Raw genomic sequence first — 12,283 nt, forward strand, 5'->3', positions numbered from 1 at the left:
GCTGTTCAGCCTGGAGAAGAGAAGGCTCCAGGGAGATCTTATTGTGGCCTTCCAGTACCTAAAGGGGGCCTAAAGGAGAGCTGGGGAAGGACTTTTTACTAGGGCATGTAGTGATAGGATGAGGGGGAATGGCTTTAAACTAGAAGAGAGCAGGTTCGGATTAAACATTAGGAAGAAGTTTTGGAGGTGTAACACCTCCCTGGAGGTGTTCAAGGCCAGGCTGGACGTGGCCTTGGGCAACCTGGTCTAGTGGGAGGTGTTCCTGCCTATGGCAGGGGGGTTGGAACTCGATCTTCAAGGTCCTTTCCAACCTAAACCATTCTATGATTCTAAGCCCGTTCCAGTGTCTGACCACCCTCTCAGTAAAGAAATGCTTCCTAACGTCCAGCCTGAACCTCCCCCAGCTCAGCTTTGAACCATTCCCATGCATCCTATCACTGAATATCAGGGAGTGAAGAGATCAGCACCTCTCTTTCCACTTCCCCTTCTCAGGAAGCTGTAGAGAGAAAAAAAAAAAAATTTTTCTTAGCAAATGAAAATTAAACCAAAAAGCAGTAGTTGGGAGGCAGCCTTGTTAGGACAACTTGGCAAAATAAAATTCCGGTTTATTGTTGAACAACATCATTTCACCCATGCATCAAACAGGCCAAAAAAAAGAAAAAACAAACAAACAAAAAACAAACAAACAAAAAAAAAAACCAAAGAAACAACAAAAAAAAACCAACACAACAGTAATTTCATAGACAGAAGGGGGGGAAGGGAGGGAAAAACCTTGTTATCTTTGGCCTTGCCACCTCATGCAAACCACGATCTATGGTACAGCTGAACTACATACACAAAAAAAAAGTTACTGGAATGCTCAGAATAAGACTAATATTTTATTTTTTTTTGTCTTTAAAAAAAAAAAAATTTTACAAGGTTTTGATTTATTCTCCTTTGAGATTTCACTTGTGGTGTGACCAGGCCCAAACTGTTTAGTCAGAGATAAGTACGGAGAGATATACGTTTCAAAGGCCCCCTTTTGGTCAATCAGAGATCACTTAAAAGTGTCTTAACTATGTACAAAAATATAAAGTGTAAATAAAAAACGCAAACAAATTCTTCTTAAAAGTACTTTCAAGAAGAAATCAGGGTCTTGAAGTTTTGGTGCTTGGGTGGGAGGGGGTCTGCAGGAGGAGAGGGGGTGGGGTCTCTCCCTGCTAACGGGAGACTCATTTTGCATGTTCATTGAGTGGCAGGGCTGTGCTGGGCCAGGGTTAGCTCTGCTTGGTGAGGATGACCACGGTGGAGGGGGGACGAAGGTGGGGGTGAAGGGGTGGGTGGGGAGGGGGTCGCAAAGGTGAAGAGGATTCCTTTTAGCAGAGGATCATTCTTTTGTTCGTTGTTTGACCACCTTTCTGTGTAGCTCTGTCAAATGGTCTTAGTGTAGTAAGCTTGGAAAGAAAGATCAGATTACTTAACAGATCTTCAATATTTGGGATGGTTACGGGACAATGCAATAAGAAAAGAAATATATGATACCTTTTCTGAATCCTTTCTGTTGTCACTTAAGCTAGTGCCTGCCTAAAGTGTGGAGAAAGCAGGTTAGCATGGCAGACAAACTGTCTTACAACTGTCCATTGCAGGGGTTTTAGCGTGTTCTCCTGAAGCAAATGAGACACTCATTGGAGGTAGAATACTTGCCCACATTCCATTGATTGTGGTAGTTCCTGTATTTCTGTAAGCGTGACTTCAGCTTTGAAAAGGAAGGGCTCCCACATAAAAAAGTCTTGAACACTGAAAATAGTATGAAATGCATGCTATAGCACGGGGTTTTTTGTTATTCATCTATAAATTGTTTTTATAATAGTGAAGACAGTTTCCCAGTTTAAAATAACACGCTGCATTGAATGGCAGATAGTCAGGTGAGGATTCTTCTATAAAAGGTTGCAGGAATAATGATTATTCCTAGTGTGTTTATTATCTTTAAAACTGTAGGTATTTTACCTTGATCTCAGCTCTGTAATTCTATGATGTGTGGAGGATGAACTTTCTTACAGATTTTTGAAATTTCTTAGAGGTTTCTGGTAAACTTAAGTGTTATATACATGCATAATGAACAAGAACTTGTCAAGAATGTTGTCATTTTTGATGCTTTGAAAACTCAAACCTTCAACTTCAAATAATTCATTTTTATTATCCTGCAACCAGGTGCATAAATTCACTTCCTTATGATGTTTGTAAGATGCACCTGGATCATACAGGACAACCACTTTGTTCTTACAGACTTTCCATAGAGCAAGAAGCTCGTGTATGCCTTTTAATACTCCCTACCATCCTCACCAACAAACATTAACACTCATTTTCACCTTGCTATCCCTTCTAAAATATCTTTAGAATCAAAACCCCTGAGCCTAAATATCTTTAAACTGTTGTCTTTACAACTGACATCTTAATCTTCTGTAGACACAAGTGTGTAAAGTTCTCATCTTCTGGAGGAGCAGTCAAATAATGAAACAATCCAGGCATTATTAAAGTCCTCGTGGAAAAGGCTTTCTTCAAGATTTGAGCCAATGTCTCCAAGAGCTTTGAATGTCTAATGGGAGATGCACGCTTCTCAAAATATGCCAATCTAACTATGGGCAAATAAACATCTTCACCCTGTTGAAAAACAATGAACTGCATCTCCAAGCTTAGGTACTGAGCAGAATTTGTCATAGCAGAGCACTATTGGAGAGGAATCTTCAGCTAGGGATAATGGAAAGATAGCAAATGCAACTAAGTCTAAGGACAAGAGATTTAAATTCTAACTTAAAAAAAAAAAAAAGTTTTTTTCACATAAAACAGGAAATTAAACTGATGGTAGGGGACTGCTGTTGTCTTCATATGTAAGAAATGTCCAAGTCCTTACTTAAAAGCATCAAACAGCTTGTTTTGTACTAGCAAAGCAAAATTATAATTATGGCATTGCTGATCTCAAACTCACTCTAAAAAACGAAGTATTGGTTTTACAGGCTCTTATTTTAACATGGCTTATTCCCAGGCAGTTTCAGCAGTTTGAACGCTACTTTGATTAAACTTTAGCTGTTCTTTCCAGACACAGAGTTAAGTGTGAATAAAAAACCAACCCCATTATGTTTCAGGGTTCAGTAGTAAAGGGTTGACAACCTCTGTAACAGCAGCCTGTTAGTACGGAACTGTGACACAATGCTGTTCCAGCCAGTGATTGCTAGAGGGCAGTATTTACTAATAATATGTTAAAAGTGCAGTCCTCAACTAAAAGAATTGGATAGCCTGTTTATTTGAAGACTTGAAGTCAGTGCAGTAGTTCTTTTTGTCTGTGTTTCAATAAATACTTGCCTGATACCTTCTACTTGAATAGTTTGACCTACTTTTCATGTCACTGTTGATAGGTTTGGTGAGGGTGGTTTAGAGCGAAGCGGTGCTCTGCCTTGTTTTTACCTTTTAATAATCTGTTTAATGTTTCAAATTTTGTCTGTTTCCTTGTATATTTCTATGTCAATGCATACAAGATAGAGGTCTTTGTGTGTGAAATTAGGAGAAAGTGTGGCTCTGCTTTGGTAAAAAGTTTTAATCAAATAGATGAAAAGGAGGAAATAATTGCTTTCAAATACCACGAAAGTAATGTAGTTCAAAATGACATCGGCATAATATGTACCTCCAAGGAAAGAGGAGCCTCAGGCTATTAGGAATGCTTGTTTTCCTACTACATGAAAAGCAAGATACTGCATACAAGCAAGCAGGTAAACAGGTATTAGCTGATCACAACTACTGTAGGGGATATTTCAGGGAACAGGGTGTGTTGTCATTAGTAGAGAACCATCTATTGAAGGCATAACAAAAATATACTCGGGGAAACAGCATGAATGTATAGTAAGAAAAAAATGGTGATAGAAATTGATCTATTTTGGATTTTGAATCCTTAAAATCCATTGATGAGTTGGAGGCCAAACTTTATAAAAGCCTCCTGAATATTGAAATTGTTGAACAGTCTGGTCATCACAGCCTTTTTAGTTTTATGGGTAGTATGGTTCAGATACTATCAGATGCTCAGATGATATGTAGGAATAAAATTTAGAGAGCTGTGCTAAAGAGCTTTTCAGCAAATATGTGTATCACTTAATCAATGCCATAACCCTGTTATGAATTTATGGGGTAAGTAGTAATTTATTAACATAATATTGATTATGCTTTCAGCTTCTCATTTGCTGAGTTCCAGGGAAAGCTTAATAGAAGGGCTAATTTGCACTTTTTATGAGCTAAAAAGTAATATATTAAGCTTTATGTCTAACTGTAAATCTTCAGAAGTGGAAAACGGAGCACATGAACTGTGCAACTGAGTAAAATTTAACAATGGTTGTCTTGCTCTTGTATTCCTAATTTGTGGGGACTTTCTGTGCAATTCGATGTGTCAAGAACCATAGGTTCTGTTCCCTTCAACATGCTAAATACTTCAGTAAAAATTAAGAAACTCTTAAGGTGTCATAAATGCTTGGCTCTTCTAAAGCATACCATATTTTCTCTATATGATGCCACAAGTATGAAAATTTGCAGAAACTAAAGGTTTTCTGTAGCTATTGCAGCAGCACAAGTTCTTACATAGTCTTGCAGTAGTGTTAAGTGCTGAAGCAGCTTCAAATTCTTCAGAAGGCTCCTACCTTTAAAGGTCACAGTAGAACAACGTAAATGCTTAACTGTGTTAGTAACTGACACTATGCTTTTGAGAATGAAACCATTCTTATTTCCTTTCACTGACAAGTGTACATTTTAATAAATACCAACATAGGAGAAAAAGGTAGATACAGTTTTCTGTTGGAAAATGTGATTTTTCACTTTTAATTACTTATATAGAACCAGCTTGTTTTCCGTTGTGAAAAACATGTATTAAATTGAGTTGTTTTACGCTTATTCAGGAATTCTTTGCTAATTTTCACATCAGTGGTGTATATACATATGGAAGGTGAGAACTGTGACAGTTTAGTAGAGCAGGTTTTTGAGTTCTTTGAGACTTTGGGGATTATTTTTTGCAAACGTAAGGATGGTGTTGCTTTTGTTGTTTTCAATACAGTGTGACAAACTAGTAATTTGAGGGAAATGAGAATGGAGGCTTGGGGGACAAAAAAGCTTCTCTGAGGGTTTAAAAGATGTGTGATAGTGGCTCTGCCACGGCAGTTATTTCCCATTTTAAATACATTCATGCCAAGCTAGGCGATTTTTAATGTAGTAGACAATTGTCACAAACGGCTTAACCTCTTAATACAACATTTTGTTCTTCTCTTCCCCCCACTACCACCTTTTGCAGCTTTACGCTATTCCTTGGTTTCTTACAATGTTTACACGTGAGTATTCATTCTTTTTCTCTGATTAAATGTTCTTGTATTTCTTAGAGCAAAATTTTTCTCACTTTTTCAGCTAGTCTTCTTAGTTGGTGTGATGTGTCTGTCATTTAATAGGTTGCTTGTAATTTGTAAGGATGTGTTGTGATTTGAGTCTCAACAGTGCCTGTCATACTTTCTGCCCTGATTTGACAAAAATTAGCATTTTCTTTTTAAAAAAAAAAAAAAGTATTAAATTTGAAATGGATTATTTTACGCATGCAGTATTTAGGGAACGTACGAATGAAGCTGTTATCTACTAGAAAAAGATATAATAGTTAAAAAACAAACAAACAAACAAAAAAAAAACAACAAAAAAACCAAACCTCACCACCTTCTGCTGCCCTCAGCTAGGTAATGTAGGAAAAAGAGTAACTTTGCTTTTGAAGGCCAACAAAACAACCTGCTTTTTATCGCACTTTGACACATTGTTACTCTACTAGCACTACTTGAATATGATATTTGTGCAAGTTAGGAACCTAAAGAGCTTTATAATTAGGTGAGCTTTTAATGAAAGAGGATGAAGTTAATAAAGCAAGTCTAGAAAGCAATTCAATATCTTTTCTTAAAGATCTGTGTGATTCTTTTTTTTTTTTTTTTTCATGTCAACGTTGGCAGACTTTGAATTAAAAAAAAGTGACAGGATTAAAAGAGCTGATGAATTATTTCTGTGATGAAGTTTCAAAGAATTTAATGTGAGATTCTTGATTTCTAAAGATCTTGACTGTAAAGCACTGGTTCTTGCAGTTGTCCATTCTTCTAAAACTTTCATGAGAATCATTACCTTAGGAAAAACAAGCTTTGGCAATGAATTGCAATAAAATGTCAGAGTTAGTTAGTTGAAGGATAGGTTATTTTAGGAGAGCCACCTTCAGCTTTATATGTAAAATGTTGCTATTTTTAACAGGCTTTTTTCCATGACGTTCATTTATTCGTTTTCTTATCTAATTTTAAGTAGTTCAGCTTATTGATTAACTCATTAATGTCTTCATGCTATTGGAAAAACTGATCTGCATGTCCTAGTGCATAATTGAACTGTACCAAAAGAAAAATAATTGCCTAATTTTGTGTGTTTGAAATCTGAAAACCTGCACATTTCTAAATATTTAATAATGAAAGAAAACACGGATGATTTCCAGAAGAATCAAACTCTGTATGAAGACAAACCTATTACTAAACAGTTGAGTCTTTTTTGTTCCCGAGTAAGAAAGAAGTAACTCTAAGACAGGAGAGGAAGAAAATTATATATGCAACTTCTTAAGAGTGTGCGTGCATTTATGTGTTTTTATCAACTTGTATGGTTATAGCTTTTATTTATTGTGCTTGTTCATCATGCAGATGTCTTTCCTTTGCACAAAATTTTTCACTTGTGGGATACGTTACTGCTTGGAAATTCCTCCTTCCCATTCTGTATTGGAGTTGCAATACTTCAACAACTGAGGGATCGTCTTCTGGCTAATGGATTCAATGAATGCATTCTCCTTTTTTCAGACTTGCCAGGTACAGAAAAAAAACTATTTCTTCCCTTTCTCTCTGTCTTCCCCAGTGTGTTGCTGAAAAAGTATGTACTTGCATGTGAATATATACTATGTGTGTTTTGAAATCATTGTAGATTTTGGCAAACTCGGTGTCAGAGTATGTAGGTCTTAGCTACATCTTGGTGAAGTTAGGTGAAGTCTTTTTGATGTCATCAGCAAAAGTGCTGTTCTGAATAGTGCTTTTCCACTTTGATGCTTGTACGAGCCTGTTTTAATTTCAAAAATAATTAAACTTTTGCTGTGGAAGCAATTCATGTAGAAGATGTAGTGAAAGCAGTGTAGAAGCCGTGAGAATTGCTCTGTGTTAACTCAGTTTCCATTTGAAATGTGAAGTGTTCAAAAGAACCCTCAAAATCAGATCAGAGGCTGCACGATCGTTGTGCAGAAGTTTTGTCATCTTGTTCAGTAGGAGGTTGTTGATCTATCCATACAAGCAAGTGTTGCATCTTTAAAAATAAAATAAAATAAAAAATGCAGTCAACTATGAAGTTTGGGTCCTGCTTCTGAGCAAGTTTCTAGTGAGACAGTAGAATGCATTTAAACTATTAACTGAAAGATGTGTTTCCGTTTGTGAATGACTAATATTTATATAGCATGTGAATTGGAAGGCTACTGCACCCAGAACATACTTACATTCTTGTATTAATTCCCTCTCTCCAACCCAGGATCTTACTAACATAATATAGGTCTTGGTTAAGAGGTGACACTACTTTAATTTTGTGACCTTTCTTAAGATAACTTCAACTTTCGGCTAATTGCTGGGCTAATTATACATTTAGTGGGCTCTGTTTGAACACCATGTGTGCAATTCAAAAATTTATAATTCATTTAAACAGAAGTCATTCTTTTTCAAAGAAATGAATGAGAGAATCAAGTTTGGAAGAGCATTTAAGCTTAAAAGCTCTTGTTAAGTGTGACTGTCTCCACAACTGCAGAGTTCACAGAGCTTAGCAGTAGTCTAGGATACGGCAGCAAGCATTCTGAGGCTAAGTTCATAGTTGCATAAATCAGTCTCTTGGAAGTTCAGTGAGTTCTCATAGGTGAAGCTCTGTGATTTCTCTAAATATTGTTGCAAGTTCTGTCTCTCACTGTATACCCTTGAACATGTGTTGATTTTTCAAAATTTTGCTTTTCTGCTACCTTTCAGTTTAGTGTGTACAATGTTGCTACTGTATTTTTCAACTTATAAGAAACTCAATTAGGCTATTCCTTATGGTGTGGGTTTTTTCATTTTCAGTCTATATGTTTAGTTGTTTCAGATGCCCTTATTAAATTTAACTGGGTATCTTTAGATGGTCTGAAATGTGAGTGCTAAACTAAAAGATCGTCTCTCTTCCCCTTCCTTTTCCCCCATCTATTAGTTGTATGTCTTCGTTAAATATAGATTCATTAATATTTAACTTATTTTCTTGCCTAAGGTAATTTCTCTCTATTTTTTTTCCTTGGGTGGTTTTAAATTATATATTCCAATTTCTCTTGAACCAGCTGATTTACTGACAGTTGAAGTACTTCATGCTGAGGTCATAAGTAAGAACACACTAGTTCTCGCAATACATATCTGTTTATATAATAAAATTAAATCACTAAAGTCTGTAGTGTTATAATGTATGTGCTTTCTGCTGATTATGGTTTATCACAACTTTGCTGATACTATGGTAGGAAATGTTTTGGTAGAATGGTGTTTCTGAAAAGATTGGGGGTTTTTTGTTTTGTTTTGTGTTTTTTAAAGTTGGTGATACCTGCAATATTTTGGATGTCAACAGTGGCGCAATTTGAATATTGTGAGAGTAATCCAAAGCATATCATAAACTGACTAGTAAGGGAAAAAAGAATGAGGATGGAAGATGATCCTAGTGTGACTTAAATGTTATTGGTCTAGCTGAGACTTCTGTAGTCAGTAACTTCTTTGAACATATAATTATCATAGCCTTGTGCCTTCTCTTTCTGACCTGAGCTTTGTTTTATTCATGAATTGCAGTATTGACTGCTTATGGTTTTTGTCACCTCTGTCTTCCAAACAGGACTTCTGTTATTTTGGTTAAAATAAATTGTGTGCCATACCTGAGAATTTTCTGAAAGTAATTTACAAACAACCTTCACCTGAAACTGGGTCACCCTGAGGAAGAGATTATGTTGTCGTTCAAAACATAGAATCATAGAATCGTCTAGGTTGGAAGAGACCCTTGGGATCATCGAGTCCAACCATCTACCCTACTCTACAAAGTTCTCCCCTACACCATATCCCCCAACACCACATCTAAATGTCTCTTAACTAACATCTGCAATAATTTCAATCTAAAATCAATTGTTGCCCAACAGCCTGAAACTCCTGTGGTTTTTAAGCTTTCTATGCACTGAAATGGCTTATCTCAGGCTGCCAGTGAAAGTGACTTGCTTACCAGAGTGATAAAGCTATTATACTGCAATCTTGCAACTTTGTGGAACACTTTTTTAAGATTTCTTGATTTTACAGTAGCTATTTCTAAAAATGTATATTTAAAGTTAAAAAAAAAACAAAACAAAACAAAAAAAACCCAACAGTGCTTTATTTCCTGCTCACTGTGTATAGCACAGTTTCAATTACTGTTTAAAAAAGTTAATGAAGTGAGGAAGAAGAAGGGGCGCAGTGCCATTATTGATTACTTGATTCTGAAAACCCTTTCCAATACTTGTCTCAAAGTGTTGGCCATGTTTTATCTATAAACCCAATACAATTGGGCATTAATTGCTATTTTGGGGAGCTCTATTGGAAATTGTAATCTGTTCTTATATAGTTTTAACAATAATTGTAACTTGACTTGATTACAAAGTTCATTACCCACTTTACAAGTAGTATAAAGTCATCAGCACCTTTTGTTAGGAAACCGACCCAGGAAGGAAGCGTCCAGACATGTACAGGTCTTTGCAAATAGTTGAAGGATCCCATAAACCAATTCATTCCCACCTGGAATGGGTGCAATATAGGGCCTGGCAAACAGATCTTCCTCCAGAGATCCATGCCAATATCATCACTGACATAAAGAGTTTAATTATGGCCTTGAGAAGGGATAGGACAACTACCAGAAGATGGGGACAGATGCTATTAGAGAATAAGTAAACACCAATCCTAGCCGTGAGATAAAACGTACTTTCAAATAAGCTTTGTAAGTTAGCTCACACAGTAACCTCATCTTCTGTAATTTTGGAGTGAGAAAAGGGTTTGTTCTTCTAATGCTGTGTACCTGAGGATGGTGGGGTTTTGCTGACTCAAGGCTAGTCAGTGCTTCCAAAGGAAGATCGTCAGCCTCAGGAAGGAAGTCCAGAAAGACTGGCTGTGGAAAAGCAATCCAGTGCAACAAGGAGCTACAGTAAAACTGTTCAAGTGGAATATGTAGAGGATTCTACTTTGTGAGAGGCAGACATGTAGCTTTAAGATGCAACATGTAGTCAAGTATCTAGCTATCATTAAACCACAAAAATGATTCTCCAAGGAACAGAGTTTCTCTAATGTGGGAGAATCTGTTGCCATTGTCGTGATCTGCCAAAATGCTGAATCCCGTGATGGTGAAAGACATATAAATACTTAGGATTACGCTCATCTCGGAAATGGACTAAAGATTAAAAAATAGTGGAAATTCTACACTAAGATTGCATGATGCAGTTTTGAATGACGTGTTTCTGCTGACAGCAGCAGAAATAGACGCGCATCAGAGAACTCAACTCTAGATACATATCCGACACTAGGTAGCTACTGTTTTACTTTCTGTTGGTTTTCTTCCTGAAAATCCTTTGTCTGCCCACATCTGTGATTCATACACTTTTATTGTGCCAGAATTTCTGATGGTTCATCATTTAGTTAATTATGATTTGGTAGGAGGAAGAAATGGCAGTTGTCTGCCAAGCCCACTCTGAATTTGTGGGTGTTTTGGTGCCTGTTCCCATTTGTTTCACCACTTCTTGACTAAAAATGTAAACTCTGAGATCAAAACACCAACTTTGAAGAGACTGAAAGAGACAGTGGAGTCTTCTGTGTGCCAGTGAGTAGTGGAAAAACAAAGGTAGTATACTGTTTTGATTAGGATTTGACTTTTTATCATACAGTTTTGAAAATGTCCTATTGCTTAGATTAAGGCTCTGAGGAATAGGTGTCCTAATAACTCTTTTAAAAAGAAACTTTTTTCATAACTTCAGCTATGAAATTTTGACACATGGTTTTGTTGTAGTTTGCCCAAGTTCAACAGTGTCCCCTATGGAAGGTGATCCTGCAAGGTGATTTATCTGGGGTTAGTGAAGCTGGACTGCTTCTTCAAATTACAGTGTATCTGAAGAAAAACAGCAGTTTGTTCTCTGTCATGTGATGTGCATGATAATGGTGCTATAACATAAAAAACTGGATCAGAAATATCAAAAGATATCAGAATTAAAAAAGGAAATCATGTTTCTAGTTTTCTTGAGAGATATAGATCAGAGTGATGTTTATAGAAACATCTTTTTCTGAATATATTCCTCATCTTTGCTATGTTAGGTGGCTTTTTCAGATGCAAGTGGCAGATGTATTTTATAATGCAATTCCTGAAGATTTATTGTTGCTAAATAATGGCATTTATGAAGGAAAAACTGTGCATAGCTGCTAGTAAGTGATTTTTTGCTTGTTTTGCTACTGTGGGTTGGGAGCTGGCTTTGGTACAGAAGCAGAGCAATTTGTTAGGACACACCTGCTCACCAAGGCTGTTCGGTCGTGTCAAATTCTGTAAGATTGATATCACTTTACCTGAAGCTGTGAATTCTTTAATTATTCATGTTTTCTACTTGTAGTGACATGAACAAAATCCAGTTCTATTTATAGATTCTGCCTTCTTGAGACCAAAGAGAAATGGTGTGGTGGGTGACACACTAAGGAAAAAAAAAACCACCAAAATCCTTTTTTTTATTCATATTAGTGTTCTTGCTAGGCTGTAGTTGTCACTGGTAGAAGAAAATCAAATATATATCCTTTAGCAAAGGACTGTCTGTCTCAAGAGATCGCCTTTCATAAAAAGGGTGAAACATGAGTTCATCAGTAGAACTTTCCTAGTGCATGTCTTAAAATCTATCTGATCTGCAGCTCATGCCTCCCGTTTCTGGATAGAACCTGTATGTACTCTTCATAGCAAAAGGGGACTGGTTCAGGATTAGACTAGTGCTTAGAAAGCCAGAGTGTGCACTAGGTGGTTTTTTTTCTCCTTTTACAATAGCAGAAAATGTTGCTGACAGAGCAAGGTGCCTAATATGATATCTGTCTACATCTTTGGTACACTGAATGTGTGCGTTTGCCTGTACAGGTATAAATAATCTTCCCAATAATCTTTAATTCTCTGCTTGTTAGTTGAGGATTTTAAAATGACCTGCACA

At 36.6% G+C, this 12,283-nt stretch overlaps 1 protein-coding gene across 1 annotated transcript in view; it reads left to right on the plus strand.

Annotated features, from left to right (window-relative positions):
- Window positions 1-12,283, plus strand: part of TBCK (TBC1 domain containing kinase) — a 111,599-nt gene that overhangs the window by 57,066 nt on the left and 42,250 nt on the right. The window contains exons 21-22 of the mRNA XM_082482760.1: window positions 5,303-5,339; window positions 6,714-6,875. Coding sequence (XP_082338886.1) covers window positions 5,303-5,339; window positions 6,714-6,875 — 199 coding nt within the window. The remainder of the gene's footprint in view (window positions 1-5,302; window positions 5,340-6,713; window positions 6,876-12,283) is intronic.

Source organism: Vanellus vanellus, assembly GCF_965231255.1.
Source record: "Vanellus vanellus genome assembly, chromosome: 4".
In the NCBI taxonomy this organism is placed as follows: domain Eukaryota; kingdom Metazoa; phylum Chordata; class Aves; order Charadriiformes; family Charadriidae; genus Vanellus; species Vanellus vanellus.